The sequence below is a fragment of the Liolophura sinensis genome, chromosome 6 (genome assembly GCF_032854445.1).
Source record: "Liolophura sinensis isolate JHLJ2023 chromosome 6, CUHK_Ljap_v2, whole genome shotgun sequence".
Taxonomy (NCBI): domain Eukaryota; kingdom Metazoa; phylum Mollusca; class Polyplacophora; order Chitonida; family Chitonidae; genus Liolophura; species Liolophura sinensis.
In genome coordinates, this window is record NC_088300.1 from 18,643,608 (window position 1) to 18,665,667 (window position 22,060).

Sequence of the window (22,060 nt, forward strand, 5' to 3'; positions counted from 1 at the left end):
TTCATTAATGAGTTAAATAATTAATTGGGAAATGGGTAAACATATAGGTATACATTTCAGTCAGGCTTATGCATACGTGAATATTAACTGGGAGATGGTAAATTAATGTATAGCAGTCAATCAAGTTTATATCCATGTGAATATCAACTGGGAGATGGTAAGCTTATGTATATAAGTAAAGCAAATTTATATCGTGGTGAATATTAATTGAAAGATGGTAAACCTGTGTATACCAGTCAAGCATGTTTATGTAAATGTGAATATTAATTGGGAGGAGGTAAAGTTATGTATACCAGTCAAGGAAGTTCCCGTCCGTGTAATTATTAATCGGGAGATGGTAAACATATGTATACCAGTCAAGGAAGTTCCCGTCCGTGTGATTATTAATTGGGAGAAGGTAAACTTATATATACCAGTCAAGGAAGTTCCCGCCCGTGTGATTATTAATTGGGAGATGGTAAACTTATATATACCAGTCAAGGAAGTTCCCGCCCGTGTGATTATTAATTGGGAGAAGGTAAACTTATATATACCAGTCAAGGAAGTTCCCGCCCGTGTGATTATTAATTGAAAGATGGTAAACTTATGTATACCAGTCAAGGAAGTTCCCGTCCGTGTGATTATTAATTGGGAGAAGGTAAACTTATATATACCAGTCAAGGAAGTTCCCGCCCGTGTGATTATTAATTGAAAGATGGTAAACTTATGTATACCAGTCAAGGAAGTTCCCGCCCGTGTGATTATTAATTGGGAGAAGGTAAACTTATATATACCAGTCAAGGAAGTTCCCGCCCGTGTGATTATTAATTGGGAGAAGGTAAACTTATATATACCAGTCAAGGAAGTTCCCGCCCGTGTGATTATTAATTGAAAGATGGTAAACTTATGTATACCAGTCAAGGAAGTTCCCGTCCGTGTGATTATTAATTGGGAGAAGGTAAACTTATGTATACCAGTCAAGGAAGTTCCCGTCCGTGTGATTATTAATTGGGAGAAGGTAAACTTATATATACCAGTCAAGGAAGTTCCCGCCCGTGTGATTATTAATTGGGAGAAGGTAAACTTATATATACCAGTCAAGGAAGTTCCCGCCCGTGTGATTATTAATTGGGAGATGGTAAACTTATATATACCAGTCAAGGAAGTTCCCGTCCATGTGAATATTAATTGGGAGAAGGTAAACTTATATATACCATTCAAGGAAGTTCCCGTCCATGTGAATATTAATTGGGAGATGGTAAACTTATGTATACCAGTCAAACGGATTTGAAAACGGGTCTCCCGACTTCGAGGAGTCTCCACAACCGTAAGATCACGGAAACGGTCTCCCTCTCTTCAAGGTAGATTTTGTCATCTCACATAAAACAGATAAGTTAGCCTTTAGAACCATTTAGCCTTTTTAGAAGAATCTGCTATGTGAACAGGAGAGCTAATAATTTGTTTGTCTCCGTATCAATATACCAAGAAAAGAAAAGATTTACTTTGTAGAAATTAGCTATGTGGAATAGCCCCTGTTCCAGGTTGAGTATGTAAATTTGTACGGCTTAGAAAGTAGATACACGCTTAATTTTAACTTTGTATATACAGACGGTGTCTGTGTTGATTGACATGGAACGTCCATTCTGGGTGGCGGCCGGTATACGAATGTCTGTTTGAACGCATAGATACAAGTACTGGTATTGTATATGACTGAAATTTCATAGACATACAGTACTGACGAGGTAGGTGTGCGTCCGTTGAATATTTAAACCTCTAGCCTATAAAGTTAACTGAAACCAGAACGGGGTCGATCATGTATCTGTTGAGTCTGGTCAACAAGTATTCGTGGATGTCACTTTCAATGGACCGATTTAGGAAAGTCTGTATTAGTCCCAGATAAACTTTGAGTGAGATAGCCAGTGCAGACCCCATTGCACTCAACGCTGAGGTGAGACCGTGGGTCACGCCTGGCCTTGTGGGGTCAGTCTGTGCTCGGGCACTGACTATTGTACACTGAACAATGTGAGTATGTGAGGCTATCACTTACTGCTAGTTATGCTCTACTACCCATGTCATACTCTCTAAGTGGTTGCACGGGGTGGCATGCGGCGAGTGTCTACTTTGTACAATAGACCTGCTCAGATCGCCTCCACTTCGCAACTTAGGCGACTTCTTTATATACCCCCTGCCCACTGATATCGGAGGTGCTGTCCCGTGTGGCAAGGTGCGACCACGGACTCAGTGCTGTCTTAATCTTTGTGTTGTGAGCAGTACGGAAAGCACCACACTTGCAGCTGCGGTCACTGTGTGTAGGCATCTGTCATCAACGTTTACCTAATAGGATCTGATAGACCTCAGCATTCACCTCATTCCATTCGTTTTTCGGTCGAGGATTTTATTACGATTGATTCGTTTATACAGGTAAGGCTTTAAAAAGAGCGAATTAACGTGGTATATCATATCCCATATTTAACATCTGTTAACACGCCTTTTATACGCTGTGCACAGTAGAGTCGGTTTCAGGGTAATTTTTATGGTTTTAACATGAATGAATATTTGTGTTCATTATATTAATGAGAGTATATATTAATAATGTGAAATGCAAGTACGGTACACTTTCCATGTGTATAGATACAAGAATATACAACTGTACGATTACTCCGCTCACTGTTTGTGGGCCTTGCTTGGTGACAGTAAATGATCGGTGACGTTCGTTTGGCTAACAGTGCTGTCTAACCACCATTTGTCTTCTATCAGTATGCATGGTGTGAATATCTGCACGTCACACGTTGCAATGCTCACTATACAAGTGTCAATTACCCTGAGCACTCCCGTTTTGCAAAACAGTTTACATGGTTTAGCCATGGAGTGGCCTTAACTGGAATTGTTTTATGCATGTGATGTCTGAATATATGCCATGTGTATATATACCTCATGCATTTCAACATTGTTGTTGTGTCTGGACTTCATTTATATCAGGTTTTAGCTATTGTGGAGCTATTTTTCGTGAACAGGTCGTCGTTCTCTGCGACATAAGCAAAGTGAGTTACATCAAAGTGAGTATCATGAATATATAACAACATGAACAGTCTCTCATACAGCTAAACTTACATTCACAATTTTTTTTCACACCATTTGAAAGGAATCCTTTGATCCATATTTGAAACCACGAACAGGATATGTGACTCGTTGGAGACTTGTTTACAAGAAAATTTTAAGGCCGGATCGTCGGGCACACAGAGCGTGTGCGCTATATCCGTTGTCTAAATTGCGACATACCCGGCTTATGGAAAGGATAGGGTGACAGGCTTATCATGAACATACCTGTTTATCGGTATGTTAATGTGAGATGTAAATGTCATAATTACCATGTCGTTATAGATGATTGGTCATAAAGTTACCAATAATCTCGATGTGAGATTTCAGTGACTTTCAGAATCATGCAGTTATTTAAAAGTTGTACAGGTAGCAATGTATATATAAGGGCCTACTTTACGTTGTTTTTGTTATGGGCAAGAGATGAAGGCCTGCTACATTTACGCCTGATTTCATTGCCATTATGCGTCGAAAACTAATTTGCATGAATATATGTATATGTGGTAAACTTATAGCTTCCCTCTCTATCCGTATGTAGATATATACTTATCCCAGGCTGTTATGAGATCTGGTTATAGATATGTACAAAAGCATCGTACGACAAATGTAGGACCAAAAAAAATGTATATATACATATATATATATATATATATATATATATATATATATATATATATATATGTCCTCAACTTGGAAGCCAGAGCCGCATTTGCAAAAGCCCTTTTAAATTTAATCCGGTTGAAATCTTAATAATGTCTGACTAATAAACAGTAAATTGAACTGAAAACACAAATTATAAAGCTAAGACCACCAAGTTTAAATCCCAAACATATCTGCGCAATATTCTTGCACATGCGGATACATAAACACCTCAGATCATGTTCGCTGCATTATTTAAAGTGGGTTAGCGGTGAAATGAGGACTGCATGGTTGTAATGCATGAATACACATCCGACAAAGTGTATAAATACATGTATATACGTACATATATAGCAAACGTCCTGATTCAAATATAACGCGCAGTGCATGTACATTTGCAGCGATTCTTTATATCGGTTGATTTGAGTTGCGCACTTGTACATGTATATTGACGGAAAACACCTATTTATTACATATAATTCCAGTCTGTTCTTTAATTAACAGTACAAAGAAAGCATACCTTTGCCCCCCCCCCCCCCCACTAATCTATTGAAAGCTTTGATGAACAATTATACTCTCAATTGTTGTACCAAAACTGCAAGTTAATATCACGTTTTAATTTACACTTTTATTACTTTTATACTTTTATTTTAGAATACACTACTATATTCTTAAAAGAATACATATACATGTAGTTCACTGCTGCAAGTCTGTGGTGAGCGGCATAGCCCTGCACTCTACACTTACATTTATGCGGCGAATTTCACATAGCCTAAGGGCAAATCTTGAGCTGCTAATCAGCAAATGGCTATCTTTATTGTCGATAAATGAAAGAGTGAGAAATCATTGTATAAATCGTACGATAAATTAGCGATATTTTATCTGCACATTTGAAAAGCAGAGAACAATTTTATATATACAGTCGTTTAAAACCACTTAGCGTGAACAATCTACCTAAGCTCGGTGAAAGATTTACGCCGGGCACTCCCGTTTTCGTCTCCCATAACATTGACCGCCATCGCGCAAGACTGAAAAGCTCTCGATTATATGATGTTAATAAAAACAACCGTATAAAGATAGGAATAGGAATTTCCAGCCGTCAGTGCATGGTCTAAAGTTATATCTACGCCATGACGACAGAAGGTGAGACCAGATCGACGGCTGCCGGTATTGCTCATTTCCTTTACCAGTAACCGATCAAAAGCGCCATGTCATTTGCTGCAATACATAGGCGTGTTTCATCAAACACCTATACACAGCGATGTGATTTTATGCACAATCATTTGTTACCTGGGTACTAGAGGATATCTTATCAAGGCGATAAAGTCGGAATATATTCACTATACTGTTTACATAAACTGGGCTAGAGGAGCAGTTGAAGAATCAGACCGGAGGCGAACATCGCACTTGTATACACTTAACCGCACTGTATATGTAGGTAGGTGATGATATGTCTGCAAATATTGTGATGCTTACGAAATCATTTAGTTTTCATGTAGGTATTTATCATATTAAAACACCATATTTTCGATTCTTTTATTTACTTGACTTCTCGCAACGTTGTTTGGCTTCTGGGAAGTTGAAATTTGGGGAACAGTTCGGAGATTCATGGACTATCTGGCGAGAGCTGGATTCTAGCACTCGATGTATCACCTGTAATTTTGTCAGCTATCGCACTGTCTTCGCTGCTTTGGTTTTACTCTGTATGTTGTACGTCTTTAATCATATAAATGTAGAACACCGCATAGTTAGTCCTCTGGAAGCATTCTGATCAGAGAGGTGTCATACAACGCTTTTTGCAGGATGCATCAAATGATATAATAATTATGATTGTTTCAGTTTTATGCGGATGTTGAATGCCAGGTATTTAAATGTTTTTGTTTTATATCTTTATATCTAATATTTATACTTGTCAACTAAACATGTATTTAGTCAGTGTATATTTGATCAATATTGTCGGGACTCGTACCTTTCCTTTTACTTTAGTTGTTCAATTTACTTCCGCTCGTGCTCGTGCTGGGACAGGCATTGCTTGAGGTGATGTTAATTATAACTAGTCACATGACACCCTAGTTCTATTTCCTACATGTAACGTCATACAAGTAGTTAAGACCTCTCTTCTCGCATGATACGCTTTTTAGTTAGAAATAAGCCATGTTTACTTGCAAAAAAGTTAGATTCAGATATTAGGCCTACTCAAACTCTTATTTTTTCAGGCTTAATTTATTCATCTCTTAGGTCACACGTGCACACTGTGATGGTTAAGCACTACGTCTTCGTCTGCTTTGACTTCCTCTTCACACCATGTGTGTACATCACACACAAGGTGGGTCTCCTGTCTGGGCTTTATCTTGACAGATATCACATGGAGGGTGTTCTGATCGAATTTTCACCTGAAAGACATAACATCAAGGGCATTCTGACTGGACGGGGGGCAGGGGACGTCTGATCGGACTTTCTCCTGACAGACTTCACATGGAGGGTGTTCTGACTGGACTTTATCGTCAAAGACAAAACATAGGGACTAATGAGGCGACGTTTTCAAATCCAGTTCTCGCTGCTTTGGCTGCGATCTTAATTTAAGGGATTTGGTATGTTCCTAGCGGAGAGAGGCGGTTTATTGCGGGTATTCCCTTGTCCTCCACTTAATAACTGACCATCGTCACACAAATGGGGAAAAAAGAGAACTGCGTTCAACAATAACAAAAAAAAATCAATAAACCAAACTAATTCCACGTACGTTTAAGCAAAGGATATTATCTGTGGGGCTGTTTTAAAACTGCATATTGCGTGAATAATTGAGGCAATAGTCTAAGAGATAAATCAGTGAATGCAATAGAAAAGAATATTTGTCCACTCATCCAAGCCTCATGATGTAGGTCTCATGTACTTATTAACTTCCGGAATAAACGTTGAGCTGTTTCTGAGAACGCTGTGAAACATACCAGGGTTTCTTTATGGTGTGCTTGTCCTTTATCTTACAACATGACCCTCTTTCCTCCTTCCTTCCTTAACCCCTCTGCCTTCCCAACCTCCCCACCCGTGATGGTGTACTTCTTATGGTAATCTGCTGTGAATACGACCGCTTGTTTGTTTAAACCCTGTTGACTTTTTAAACAATAGCTGATAGAGTATAACACTGCATATCTGTGAAATGTCATGGGCGGAATTTTAATGGACTGTTAGGTTAACAAGACGAGGGGATTTAGCCCCTTGTAAATAATCCACGATAACAGCTCTTTGACATTCTAACTTCTTTCTAGACCTCTCTGTCATGGCTGTGAATCTTGTTATTCTTGAGTACGGCGTAAAACACTCTGTGTACCACGTTCGGTGGTTTAGGACCACTGTCTTCACTAGTTGTTGAGGTCCATATTTTTCATATATCATGTCCTCATACTTTACGCGTTTTCTTATCACGTTTCTTATCAAGTTGAATGTCATATATTCATTAATACATGTATTTGCGTATGTTCAAACGAAACCACATCCGTTTTTAGCCTTTTTTCTTTGCACGGAAAAATAAGTTAAAATTATAGTGAAACGCAGCCATTCAGTTGATGTCTTAAAGTACAATTTCTATGCTTCACAGACTAATTTATTTATTTATTTATTTGATAGGTGTTTTACGCCGTATTCAAGAATATTTCACTTATACGACGGCGACCAGCATTATGGTGGGAGGAAACCGGGCAGAGCCCACTGGAAAACCACGACCATCCGCAGGTTGCTGGCATACGTTTTAAATACATGATACATGGACCTTTACATAAAAAATAAGTAAGTTATGATCTTGTGTTTAACAGTAAGGAGATCAATGTTGGAATCGGACACAAAGTGTAATTAGAAGTAGGTTGGGTTTTGGTTGGCTGACCCCGGCGATCTCACATTCTAAGTCCTAACATCCAGAATTGTGTGTTATATATTTGCATAAAAGTTAAGAATGGAGTAAGCACAAATAGAAAGTATAAGGCCATTAGAACTGCATTTGAAAATAGCTTTACTTAGTTTTTGGATATATTTTTCCACTGAATCAAATCCAGCCATATTTATAAGTTGTATAAGGTGTAACTTTAATCCTGCATAAACTGGGATTCAACAGGTGCGCTAAGCTTCACCAAGGCCTGGTAACTTTGCATTGTTGTCATGTGATTATTTCATTAAATATGATGAAAACAGAACATTTAAAAAATTTCTATGCCAGTGACGTCTAATAGATCACAGCTTATTTCTCGATATTAATTCTGCTAAGATCGAGGTTCTAGGGGATACGTAAGCTGTTACTTTTAAATCATGGGCATAAACAGTTAAAAAAAAAAAGATGCCGGATTTCACCGGTTACGTGTGACTAATTTCCAAGTACATACTGTCATACTTTCAGACATGTATTATGGACTTTATGGTTAAAGTAATGCGTGTCGCATGTCTTGAAGCAACGTTTATCCGGATGTTTTACGCATTTTAGATTCCAAAATGGGTTTTTAAACATCGATTTTTTCCCTGAAAAAAAGGCCACCCAAGATCCATGCAAGACAAAATTTTGTTTCTCTGCTGGTTTCAATTTTCACTCTTCACTGATTCATTAGGCTAGTGTGATATTGTCTACCAACCTGTTGTACCCTATAGCAAAGCATGAAGTCAGCTTCTGCTGTGCATGTACCCATGCATAGTAACGCTCTATATACGGACGTATGTAGCTCATGACTGCTTAATACGCTACTGATCCAGATCCTTTCTCAATGGAATCTATACTTCTGTATGAAAGTCCCCGTGTATATTTTCTTTAGGACAGCGGGTGTTTTATTATTCAGGCTGGATAAAGGGGCCGTCTGTAATGTAAATAATATGCAGTAAAGAAGGAGCATGTGGTTCTGACAGGCCTGAATGCCACAAGGGCTCTCGAGACAAGGATGAGTTTTAAGTTGTACTGTACGGAGCCGTTAAAGAGGATGGCGTCCGTCCGGAAAAAAAGAAAAGAAAGACTCTCACAACAAAAGAGATTACCATGTCCCTTTTACGGCTCCGTTGTACTGGCATCATGTTTACAATATTGTAGGTATATCTCTCATAGTTACTAAACATGTACATGTTGGTATCATATAACCCAGATAGTAGACTGATGCAGTAGATAGGCTCTGTATATACACATATAAAGTACTGATTTCAGTGAAAGGAAAATAACGCAAACAGGCATGCCCCTAACCCGTTTGAGGCGCCGAGTGTCCAAAACTTGAACTTTCTCTGTGAAGTCACGTACAAAATTTCAATTCAGAAGATCCAGCTGTTTTGAATAAAAACGTCCCGAATACTCTCAAAGCTCAAAACAGGATAAAAACTGCAATAACTGTCAAAAATGAAAAAGTACCCAATACTCGAACTACTCGAACTATTCGAATACTCGAATCAACAATGCTGATTTACCCAAAAAAATTGAAAAAGGCACAGAAAACTGTCAAAGCTCAAAACAGGACAAAAGCTGACATAATCTTGTAGAAATTGGAGCAAGCTGTCCCAAACTCGAAATTAATCTGTAACTTGACATGTTGAAGTCATGTACCAAGTTTCAATTCAGTGTAATTAATAGTTGTTTTTTTTCCTTTTAAATTCGGAAAAGTTCATGATCCGTGACGGACTGACACACTGGCCGACCGACAGGCGGGGTAGGCCCTACAGACGTGTTGTCCAACTCTGGAACCAATGATTAGGCTTATACTGAAAAGAACACTAACATGGACTCGCCATTTTTTTCGTATACAATGTTTTGTTTCAAGAAAAAAACAACAACCTTTTTTTCGTTACACCTCGGCGTCTATCTGGGTCACTACGAGTTCATTGTAACGCGTCACGCGTTTGATAGCACTGACATCTACTGATCCATGTCTTTATACACTGGTGTCATGCGTAATATGCTGATAAGTCATTATAGTTATTGGTAGATTTGCGTTCTGAATGATGGGTTATATTTGTAAAATCATCGAAAAAAGTTAAACGTGATGATTTGGTTGCATTTTTTTTTTTTCATTCTTAAGCACAATATTTTGATGAACTTTCTTTTTGTTTTATTTGTACAGACACGAATGGCGAAATTATCTTTGATATGTGCTTTCGGAGCGTTGATCATCGGTGCGCTTGCCCAGCATGACCAAGAACAGCATGGTCACGCTTTCCATGACGTCACGGAGTTCTTTGGCGCCCAAAATGAACAACTGTCTTACAGTCAGACGACCCAATTAATTTGGCATATGTTATACCGTGTTGGTTGCAAAGATGAATCCCAGTGTTCAGAGGTACGCAAGTCGTATCTTGTCGGTATTTTAATTTAACGTTTGAAGTTAAATAGTGATTTTTCATTTCTGGATTTTGTAAGACGATTCTACGAGAATTTTGTGGACATCCAGTGGGCGTCGCATATTTTATTTATTTGTTTATTTTATATGCTGTATGACTAGGCCTAAGGCTATTTTAGATATTTTTTCCTGCCAGTAAGTAGAACTATATAAGCCGATAAACATATGTATTATTAATATGACTTAAGTCAAGATCTTCGGTTCAGGAAATTAAAGGCTTCATATACAGTGTAACAGTTTGAAAAATAGTTTTCGGAGAGCACATGCCATTTCAAGTCAGCGAAAATGCGGTTTTCTTGAAGATAAAAGACTGTTGTGCATACAAAATACACAAAAATGGGATCCAGCATGTTAATTAGGCTATAGGGTTATGCTTGTCAAGTATTTGATTGGAGGCAGCTAGATTAACATAAATTACAATTTTAATTTAGGTGTATTTCTATTTGGTTGACAGAGGGTAACTGTCAGGATGCATTTGCTAATGTGACTCAAATTCCCCCTCTGTCCTCCTTTTTTCAAGTGTCTCAATACCACAACCGTACTCCGGTACCTCAACCTGACGAATGAGAATGCTTTGACGGAAACTGGCTTTCATCAGCTTTCTGTCATCCTCACAGTCTTCCTCCGCAACCCTCAGTCGGAGTGTGCCAAGAGCGAGATCCACCTGGGGCGCGGGGGCCGGACGTTCTCTCAGTTCGTGGAGCAGCTGACCACGGACGCCCATCACAAGGGGGTCATGACTGATGACCACGCCCATCTAGATCTGCACAAGGTTGAGGATATTCTTCACGACATCAGCGAGTATCACTTGCTGGGCGAGTTGGAGGTTGGAGCTAGCGGGGAGTGGATCACTGGGCCTACACCTGATAAGACAGCCTTTGTTAAGGTGCGAATACTTTTTTTCTTTCGAAATGCATACCGTTCAAGGTGAGGTAAACTCTCTTTAAACGTCTGTGTACAAGTGGTATATAGTATTGTGGCAAAATGAATACCCACATATTAATCTGGTGCTCCAGCAGTTCACGAATTGTGTAATTAGTGATCCACATAGACAGTGAAACGTGTATACAGGTGGTACACATTTTGTGTAAAACTGATACACGCGTGATTTTGGATGTGCAAATTCATACTTAGAGAATACCTGAACGCCATTTAATTCTGCAGCTTAGCCCGCAGAGTAAATTGTTCTTTTGAGCAACCAGTGGACATTTGTGGCGTAATGGTTTCAATTTAGGATGGAATTATGTTAGGGAATTCTGATAATGAAGAGACCTGTAGAGATAGAACTCTTAATGGAAGGAGGATTAGATCACAATCGTAGTATCCAATGCGATGGCACGATAATGCGAAGGGATTGCACAAGCCACGAAGCGATGGTAAGATGGCAGTGGTCATTTTTAATATGACATAACCTTTTATCTGTATTTCAGATTTCAGATAGCCCATGTTTCTAGATTTCATCCAGGTGTTAAACTTTGATGAACTCTGTTTGGAGGGCGCATTTATGCACATATGTAAGAAATTAAAACCAGTAGGCCAAAACAGACACATTAATGAAATGAATAATGATAAGTGAGGTAACGTTATTGTTTGAAACCATAGAATTTAGGATGGAACTATGTAAATGGATTTGCATAATTACAAGACCTGTATAGACAGAAGTATTTATAAGCCAAAACAAGGTCCATTAACTCTCCAAGCGTGTTTTACTAAATGCCCAGTCATACTTTATGGAAACTGGATAAGATCACCATCGTACTATATCCGATGGCACATTGCACGAAGCGATGGTACGATAGCAACGGCCTTATCCGGCTTCCATGAAACTTTGGACTTTCACCTAAAATTAAGATAACCTTCGAAGAAAAATAGCGCGTAGTCTTCGTAAATATTGGATTGAGCGTACGAGAAGTCGTGGGCGTATAAGGCAAACCTGCAAGAATGTGATTATATCGCCAGCAATCGCAAGACAATCACGGTGATTGCAGGCGGTTTTAGGGCATACACGAAAACCATCTTCGATCAGCAGCGATCTGCATAAATTTTCACTAATCTTCATTGGTCAGGCTTTTTCGCTCGAGATACCTACGAGTATAGCCAAACGAGCATCATGAATCATATGCACACTTTTGTCACAAAGTCTGATTATTGCAGTGTTATTATTATTACTGTTATTATTATCATTATTACTTTTTTTTGGACAGTGTGTCACCCCAGAAAAGCTATTTGACGAGTTAGGCCTGAAAACTACTGCAGAGGTTGAGGGCGAACACATTGAAGACATGACTGCTTTACTGGTTGCCAGAATATTACAAGGTAGCTTAAATAATTCCTTGGACCGAAATTCTGTTCGCAACGATTACCGTTCCTATCTGTGTAGTATAAACCATCAGTTTATCTTTCCAATGTGTTGCCATTTATACTTGTAACACCTGGAACATACAGTTGTCCCCACCAATCCCTCCTTGTTCATTCGAAGATGTGTGTGAGATGTTATTATCTCACGGGGAAAACCAGTAAGTTACTTGCAAAAGGACTACGGTTTTATTTTGGGCACTCATAAAATAGTACGACATCGTGGAAGTGAAAAATTACTGGGCTGGCATAAGATGTTTACCGCTTCGGTTGAGGCCTTAAGTCAGGAGGTAAGTCAGATATCTGGCGAAAGTTGGCGGTTTGCTCCGGGCTTTCCAGCCTCCTCCGCCCAAAAACTTTACCACTGTTTAACACCCATGAAACAAATAAATATATAATTAATAAATATCATCGGTTTCAACATGGCTTTCCACATTTATCATTGTCATTCCTTTCATCGATTTTGTGGATATATTTCAGGTTTCTGCGTCAGTCCGCACGATTTACCACCTAAACAGAACTTTCTGGCTGAAATTTTCAGCAAATTTGCAGACAAGACTTCAAAACTCATTAATGTACACGGTAGGTGTACGCTATAAAAGGCTTCAATTAGTGTTGTTTGTGTTGAATGTGATATGAACTTTTTTTACCGCTCCGCAATTTATACAGACTGCTCTTCATTTTATTTAAAAATTAAGAAAAAACCTGTTTCCACATATTTCTAAATTCTTAGTTTTTAATATGATATAACATTTTGTCTGTATTTCTAGTTTATGTAACACATCTGTTTGTCACATTTGGAAAAGCTTTTCAGTTATTTGGCATATGTCGGCTACTTCATTCTTAAAGTTGTTGTCCTCCCAAAAATTAACTCACCGCTGTGAAGTATGTTTGCGTACGGCCTTGGACCTCAATCGTATAAATTAATCCACTAAAATCGAAATCTCTGTCAGATTCTCAGGTTGACCGCGTGACTGTAAACAACTGCATGTAAAAATCACCACAAAAATTACGTGACAATCATTTAGAAAAATATTATAATTTTCAGGGTTGGAGGAGTTGCTAAAGGATATTGGTATTGGCGGAACAGAAGAGCACGCCGACCATGACGAGCATGAGGGCCACGACCATTCTACTTCCCGAAAAAAGCGAGAGGCAGATTCGAACTCCCTGATGAGGAGGAAGAGGAGGGAAGCAGGGCATAATCATGATCATGATCATGACAATTCCAATGTGACGAACTATGTAAGGGTCAGATCCAACATGAACTAACTTTTATCCGAAAAACTCACAAAACCTGTATCAAATTCACCCAACAGAAATTGCGCAAAGAGACAGTCGTCAAGTTCCCTGTCTGTCTGGAAGAACTCACAAACATGATATTCTTGAAAGAGGTCAAAGTCCCAAAATATGAACAAGATCAAATGTACCAGGATCGAGTGGGTGTTAAAATTATAAAATGAAAACAAACCCTGAAGAACCTGTTCCATGTCTAATTAAGTCAAAGTACCCGCATAATCGAGTAAAAGTGGTAGTTAGGTACATGGAATTACAAATAAAGTAATTAAAACAAAATAGATTACATATGGCGAGTAAATATGTATTTTACATTTCATTTTTACATTTTCCACTAACAGCTGGAAAGTCTCTCTTTCGACGCAAAAGTTGGCAAACAGAAATTCCTTCCAATACTTGTAACACCGTACATCAAATTATGGCAAATACGATTGTAAATGATGGACTAATCCATCTATTAATCTGTTTAAGTGAAAAATTCTTCAGTATAACACCAATCAAATAAATGAATGAATTTCTTGTCACCACAGTGTTACTCAGCTGAACAGCTTCTGCAGATATTTGAAGACAACAGTACCGCATCTCTGGACGCTACTTCGTTTGAGTCTCTCTGTCCATCAATCGTCCAGCAGCTGGTTTCTGGAGCTTGTACTGAAGAAAAAGAGACGATTGTGAAAACGTCGACCATTGCAGAATGTAAGAAAATATGTCTTCACATACGATGTAGGGAGTTGTGCTTCTAAGGTGAATCTGTAATTAGGGCCTAGTTATCCGAAAGAAATCAATGTTCCGAATCAAATTGTAGACCATGATACAATTATCTAGCGAAATCTCTCCTGAAATCTCAATACATTACTGTAGCTAGCTGTATGTACGCTTGCATTGTGGCTGAACCGAGTACTTGTTTGCTGTCAGGTGAATTTTCTGAGCCATTGATTTTTAAGGTCTGGTTCCTCAACACAATGTCGTGTTTCGAACCCACAGCAAACGAAGCAACTATGCCACGTTGCGAACCAATAACAAACAGAGACGTTATGCCCTGTTGATCACCCATAGCAAACGGGACTGTTATGTGATGTTGCCCACTCACAGTAAACAGAACCGTTACGTTTTGTTTTCCACTCATGGCAATCGGCCGTTCTTTCTGTTGCCCACTCATGGCAATCGACCGTTATTTCTGTTGCCCACTCATAGGAAACGGAATCGTTATTTGATGTTTCCCACACATAGCAAACAGAAGCGTTATGTCCTGTTCAAATCCTTGGCGTGTAAATCATCTTATGTGAAATTTTTAAGGAAATAAGATGTTTCATTTTACCTGGATGCTTTGGTTTATATTAATGTCTACTGCGGCCATAGTTCAATGAGAAAGTGACCGGCCCGGATAGCACAGTTGGTAGAGCGTCCGCTTCGGGAGCGGTACATTCAAGATCAATCCTGGGTCGAGTCGTACCTAAGACTTTAAAAGAGGAAGTTGTAACTTCCTCGCTTGCCGTTCAGCATGAAGGGGATAGTGCAACGACTGGTTGACCCGTATCAGTATAATGGCTCGGGTGGGATGCCTTACTTGCCTTCGGTGAGTCGTCTCAGTGAAGCAGCCCTAGATAAAAGAGCGGTGGAAATCCGTCCTGCGACAAGGAGGCACATTACATACACCCTAAGGATTCCTTCGTCGTCATATGACTGAAAAATTGTTGAGTGCGACGTTAAACCCCAAGCACTATGAGAAAATGTCCACGGTACTACATTTGAGGCATAATGTTTCTAACAGAATGAATGAATTAACGACTTAGGTTATGTGTGACCAGATGCCAACTATCACGTTGTTGTCGCTGCTTTATTTTAGTTCACTTCGCCATACGACTCTCTAGTCTGTCCAGCGCTTGGTTATATTATAGCCACATCCAGTGTAAATGTGTGCAGCTTTGTCCCTTGTTTGCGCTGTATTTTGAGTCAGGTTTTATCTTTTTGTTTAACGTGTCTCCGAATCTGATTGGGCGAGACACAACCATGGTGATGATTTCTTCTTATTTTTTTTATATAGCGTACGGATACGGAACGTTGGCTGTGTTTATAATCACGCTCTGCACATTGCTTGGGGCTGTGTTTGTCGCCATCAAGAACGACAGTTTCAAACGACGTCTGATGGCCTTCATGCTATCCATTGCTGTAGGAACATTGTTAGGAGATCCAGCTCTCCACCTGATTCCTGAGGTAAGATGTATTTTCGGAAATTTTTGTCGATATGAATGTGATAATACATGTATTTCAGAAAGAGAAGGTGGATTACCTACGGGGCATCTAAATTGTATAGATTGGTTTTTGCAAAATATTTCACATTTGCATGCCATCGGTCTAATTTCTTTCTTTTTATAATTCGTCCATCTTGATTACCGTTTGATCTTGAATGTCCATTTGATAATTGAGAATTATATTAGAATACCCAATTTTAATTAATATCATTGCGCAAAATATATGGTGTATTGGTGTATATACCATTATAGAGATTATGTTGATGTTTGAGGTGACTGATCCATGTCTAACACCAAGGGTACTGCCATTGGAGACGACATTAAGAAAAGCAGTTGAGAAGCCTTAGCGGATGTATTGCAAGCGGAATCCAGAGTAATGTGACAAAAATGGCGAGCATGTTGCAGTTTCTCCTCTTTTTCTCTTGCAGGCTACAGGAATACATGCACACGAAGAGGGCGCCCATGTGCATGACCACGACACTGTATTGGTGGAGCCCTACGTGTGGAAGATGACAGCGCTGTTAGCCAGTTTTTACGCTTTTTTTCTTCTTGAGCTGATCATGAACAAAAGTTCGGGTGGTCATTCTCACGGACATGATGACTTTGACGTCCCGGTAAGGCTGGTCCGTGCAGATGTAATAGTCCTTCAAATTATTATCATTTATAGTTTATGACGTTGTTTGTGTGGCTCCTTTCCTTTATTTATTTCATAGGTGTTTTACGCCCTACTCCAAATTATTTCATTTATACGATGCCGGCCAGCATAATGGTGGGGAGAAATCCGGCTCGTATTATAACCATTCTTTAATGAGTTGTTTTCAATGGATACCCAGGTTGCCATTGGTGGTAGGCCTACTTGAGTATCATAATAGGTTAGTCATTTCATGCTTCAATCGGTAAATTACTTAGGCGCCTAATATTGTCCACGTCTGTTAATTTTCAAAATCAATTGCAAGTGTGTATGTAAGGCAATCATATTCTACAAAATATTCCCATCAAATGTCAGCTTGTTTCACATGACATAAATCAGTCGGTGAAACTTGTGAATAACGAATGCTACAATGCAAAATTTGACTTGCAATTCTTGCATTATATACGTTCTATATTTTACTGAATAGAACGAATGCGTCAAAAATGTTTACCGTCACAATAACATATATGTAATTCTTTGTCTCTGCTATTTAGCCTGGAAAAATGGATGTAGAGGCATTTCCTGAAACAGAAGAGGAGAAAACGGCGAACAGAGGTACACACATACATACACATTTCGTTTATGGGCCTATTTTATGCGCTGAGCCATCAGCTATTTTATTATACCGGATAGCCTCAAAACTTAATTTACGTTACCCATATGTGAATGGGTTAGGGTAGGAAAGTATTGACTGTCAAAGCAGCAACTCTCAAAAAAACACACGGCAGATGTGTAATAATACAACGCAAAGGGGAGACTACCTGACACGACCAAAAATAAATGTGATGTAGCACATATATTGTATAATGTACTGCATTGCATTTGTGACGTCACTTCAATGACGCCACAGCGTGCAACATCAGTCGAGGTGATATTATCCATTTGGGAAATGATAAATCTGAGTGGGGTAAATTAATACCCGTAGATATATTACGAGGTCTTGGGCGCTGACCTACAACATTGCGCGCTAACCCAGCTTTGGTGGCTGAATGGCAACATTGCGCGCTGATCCAGCCTTGAACGCTGACCTACAACATTGCTCACTGACCCGGCCGTGTAGGCTGACCTACAACGCTGACCCAGTCTTGGATACCGTCTTGGACGCTGACTTACAACAATGTTCGCAGACCCAGTCTTCGTCGCTGACTTACAACACTGGGCACTGAACCAGTCTTGGACGCTGACTATACATCATTGCTCGCTGACCGCGCAGTGGACGCTGACCGAATATTATGTGCTTGCTGATCTAACATTACGTACTGACCTAGCATTACGTACTGATCTAATACTACTTGTTGGTTTAACTAAATTAATGCATGGTTGTTATATACTTCATGTTCGGGGCTAATTTACCCCAAGGTTCAGCTTAAATCATGCAAAGGACAGACCTTTCAATGCGCAGTTTCATAGTTAAGGTTGGGGCCTATACGCATATATGCGTGGTTATTACATCTACGCTGGCAATGCCCTCAGGCACGAGCATTCGATGTTATGTCATGCGCAGGTCAGCCCTTTGCTCATTGTAGAGGCCAGAATAACGCTTAACTCTGACATGGAAACGTTCTTGAAAACGTTCTCAGTCCTGTATTTTCTAACGGATAAACACCATGTTTTATTGTGGGAAGAAGAGATTTGGCCAACTATTGCTACGTTTAACGTCAAGCAATGGCCACAATTTTTCCCTGACGACTATAAAACACAAATATATCTAACGAATGAGAATCTTTTGAAGGTTTTTACGTTTTGCTCCTGTAATTTGTAACTATAGGACCTGTATAGTATTGTGCAGAATACTGGCAATGAAAGCTGGTAAATCATGGCGAGTGTTCTGTGTTCCTCAGCGCTAGTAATCATGGTGATCCTGGGCGACGCCCTTCATAACTTTGCGGACGGAATGGCCATTGGTGCGGCGTTTAGCCTCTCGGTCACCGGCGGAATCTCCACGTCTATCGCCATACTCTGCCACGAGCTACCCCACGAGCTAGGTGAGTCACTGAACAAACATATTATAATCTAAACGGAGAAATGCTGTCTATTCTAAAGCGACTTCCTGTTTTGTTTTTTGGGGGGTTTTTTGCTAAATGTTTTTTTTTTTTGCTGCATGTATTTAGTCCTTATGTGATTGTTTCATTCATGTCCTTATATTGTTTATCGTTAACTTCAACAAACCAACTAACCATCTGTTCTAAAGGTGAAATTAAATTAGTTGTCATTTGTTCCCTCTGAGCAAGAGGACACAGTATATCCTGCATGTGCCTAGATTTGTTACATCACAAGAACATACAGCTTCTATGCATGTAAGGAATGAAAATGTGTATCATGTTTCGTGTATTGATATAGACACAAAAAATATCGATGAAAAAAAAATGTGTTGTTACTACTCACAAATATAATAATTACTTAATTAGACTTAAGATCTTAGACTTAAGATTTTGTTGTTTTTTTCTGCAGGTGATTTTGCAGCGTTGCTTTCTGCCGGTCTCACAGTTAAGAAAGCGATGTTAATGAATTTCGTATCCGGTTGTACGGCCTTTGTGGGTCTGTACGTGGGCCTCTCGGTGGGGGAGTCAGACGACGGGCGGACCTGGATCTTTATCGTGGCCTCTGGCATGTTCCTGTATGTTGCGCTGGCCAACCTGGTGAGTTCTAATCCACGCCTAAAATCCTTTATTATTATTATAAACATCCTTGATTCGTCACTGGAATAACATAAGCAGTGCAAATACTGAAAAAGTATGAACAAGTACAAGTGTACTGTATGGGGATTACACAAGCATAAGTACACATTTGATAGTGTGAAAAGAAAAGGATATCCGTGTTTCTGGAAAACGATGTTTTATATTGGGTAAAGGCATCACGTAAAGCAACTCACCAATTCATTACCAGGTTCTACGGCTTCCTCCACCCGTAAAAATATTCTTGAATATGGTATTAAACATCAGTCAGTCAGTCATTCATATAAAGTGAAATATGCAATGTGTGCCTCGCAACAGTGTGTATTTATTTATTTGATTGGTGTTTTACGCCGTACTCAAGAATATTTCAGTTATACGATGGCATCCAGCATTATAGTCAGAGGAAACCGGGTAGAACTCGGGGGGAAACCACGACCATCCACAAGTTGCTGGAAGACCTTCCCACGTGCGACCGGAGAAGAAGCCAACATGAGTTGGACTTGTACTCACATCGACCGCATTGATTAAGTTAATATATTACAGGTTTTGCAATCTATCATGTAATATTGCTATACATTAATATTTATGTTCTAGTGTTATAATGACGATCATCATATTGTCTTTATTCTCTTCACCAGGTACCGGAGGTAATGAGAATGTTCCGGACCGCCAAGGATTCTGTGATAATGTTTATCTGTATCAACGCTGGGATTTTGACGGGATTTGCTGTCATGCTTGTCATAGCCATTTTTGAAAAGCACATACGAATCTGAAAGCAATCATAAACAGGTGACGAATCCAACAATATTTATTTATTTATTTGATTGGGTTTTTACGCCGTACTCAAGAATATTTCACTTATACGACGGCGGCCAGCATTATGGTGGGAGGAAACCGGCCACAGCCCGGGGGAAACCCACGACCATCCGCAGGTTGCTGGCAGACCTTCCCACTTACGGCCGGAGAAAAAGCCAGCATGAGCTGGACTTAAACTCACAGCGACCGCATTGGTAAACCAACAATATATATACATTCATTTCACCTGGACTGCTATAATGGAAATGTTCGAATGGTTCATAACGACATATCAAGTATCTATCAATCAGTCTTTGCTGCATCTCATATTCAAAACTATGTTTTAAATGCATTTAGACACCTGCCTCCCTATACATAAATGCAGTAAGGTACTTTAACCCAAGCAATGGCGGCTCCGGCCCAAGCCAGATTGACCATTAATTATCCTGATGTAATACAGGACTCCTGTGTCATCAGTTTGCACACAAATCGTCATCGCAAACGGAGAGAACATGGCAGCAAAAAGGATTACTATACACAGCTTGGACCAGGATTACTTTATGTCGACCGGAAATGTTTCCCAATATCCCGGTTACGGTAATATGATTGGTCAGTCAGCGATCATGTGCCAGATTGTAAAACAAGGTGTACAGTTTAAAGCCAGCTTATTAAGTTAATATCATATGACCTGTATATAATACATTTAATATATATATATATTAGCTTTCTATGGATGGAATACGGTCACTTGATACATATCCCCAAATGCTATAATGCTTGTATAAGAAAGTATATGGTGATGTCTTTTGCAAGCACTTATCACCACACAAGCCAAACTTTTATATGCACTTTCTCATTTGTCATTTGCACGGTGTGATTTATTTTTTTTAAGTCTCAGAATATTTTTTTCATTTATTGGGATCATAAACTGTTTGTTTCATATTGCTAGAAAGCATTAACACACCAAAACACAAAGTCGTATTGACACAACGGTATTGTTATGTTGCCACAGGCTGTATTATTTCCTATACTATTCGGTGTGCCTGATCAAGAGGTAGAGCGTCCATTCTGCTTTTACTATAGGCTCATACTTGTAAGATTGAAAACTGGCAACTTCGGTATAGTTCTCCTGGCTTCTATCTCACAACATGACGAAAGAATAGGAGAAGAATTGGCAGCTCCTTGTTAGTGTAAGGTGCCGTGCATATCATGTCTAGTGACTTGGGCATAATGTTCCAGTGAGGCAGCACCATGAATATGAGATATCTTCGTGGTATTACTGAAATATTGTTAAAGCGACGTTAAACCCGAATAAAACCAAGTGATTCCTTTTCGTTTGCGTTAAAATATAGGCCAATACTTTATTTAATTCCTTTAAATTATGTTTATTGTGATACAGTACATATATAAATCTACTGTAAATACATTCAACGAACATATAAACGCATAAACCAAAAACGCTATTTTAAAATGAGCCGCAAAATTATTTATTTGTTCACTGATTGATTTGTTTTCGTCAAATAAATTGTCCCAATTGAAATGGAAATTGAAGCCATGAATACTTACCCTTAAATTAATGAGTTAACACGTTATTTAATACTGAGTGAAACAATATAAAAATTTGCATAGTGTATTTATATGTTGAATATACAGAGCATATGTAATGAGTGACCCGAAGACATCAAATTTATTAAACGAGAGTAGTTTGTTTTCATTTGTTCCTTGCCGGAGGCTCGGAACAAATGAAAACAAACTACTTTTTGAGTTTAATAAATTTGATATCGAGTGCAACGAATTTCATATCCTTTCATATCCTCTGCGGAACTCGCGGAAGGTTAAGACTCGCTTTTGTTAAAACGCGGATTTTAGCGCGGTTTTAAGAAAACCGCGCCCTCCGAGGGTACGAGGAAGGCGCGGTAAAAATGGCCGCTATCA

The 22,060-nt window shown here is 39.2% G+C and overlaps 2 protein-coding genes across 4 annotated transcripts in view; one reads left to right on the forward strand and one right to left on the reverse strand.

Annotated features, from left to right (window-relative positions):
* The window catches only part of LOC135466688 (metal cation symporter ZIP14-like), a 25,074-nt gene extending 3,616 nt beyond the window's left edge, over positions 1–21,458 (forward strand). The window contains exons 1-13 of one of the 3 annotated variants that reach the window (XM_064744327.1): positions 1,820–2,400; positions 9,786–10,001; positions 10,582–10,947; positions 12,266–12,377; positions 12,897–12,998; positions 13,465–13,661; positions 14,243–14,408; positions 15,757–15,926; positions 16,393–16,578; positions 17,150–17,210; positions 18,497–18,640; positions 19,107–19,294; positions 19,969–21,458. In XM_064744327.1, coding sequence (XP_064600397.1) covers positions 9,792–10,001; positions 10,582–10,947; positions 12,266–12,377; positions 12,897–12,998; positions 13,465–13,661; positions 14,243–14,408; positions 15,757–15,926; positions 16,393–16,578; positions 17,150–17,210; positions 18,497–18,640; positions 19,107–19,294; positions 19,969–20,103 — 2,037 coding nt within the window. In that variant the 5' untranslated portion in view covers positions 1,820–2,400; positions 9,786–9,791 and the 3' untranslated portion in view covers positions 20,104–21,458. Of the gene's footprint in view, positions 1–1,819; positions 2,401–5,074; positions 5,153–9,785; positions 10,002–10,581; positions 10,948–12,265; positions 12,378–12,896; positions 12,999–13,464; positions 13,662–14,242; positions 14,409–15,756; positions 15,927–16,392; positions 16,579–17,149; positions 17,211–18,496; positions 18,641–19,106; positions 19,295–19,968 lie in introns of those variants that run through there. The other 2 variants (XM_064744329.1, XM_064744328.1) reach the window with 2 other exon arrangements.
* LOC135467906 (proteasome subunit alpha type-3-like) overlaps positions 1–22,060 on the reverse strand; it is a 244,066-nt gene that overhangs the window by 35,519 nt on the left and 186,487 nt on the right. The window lies entirely within an intron of this gene.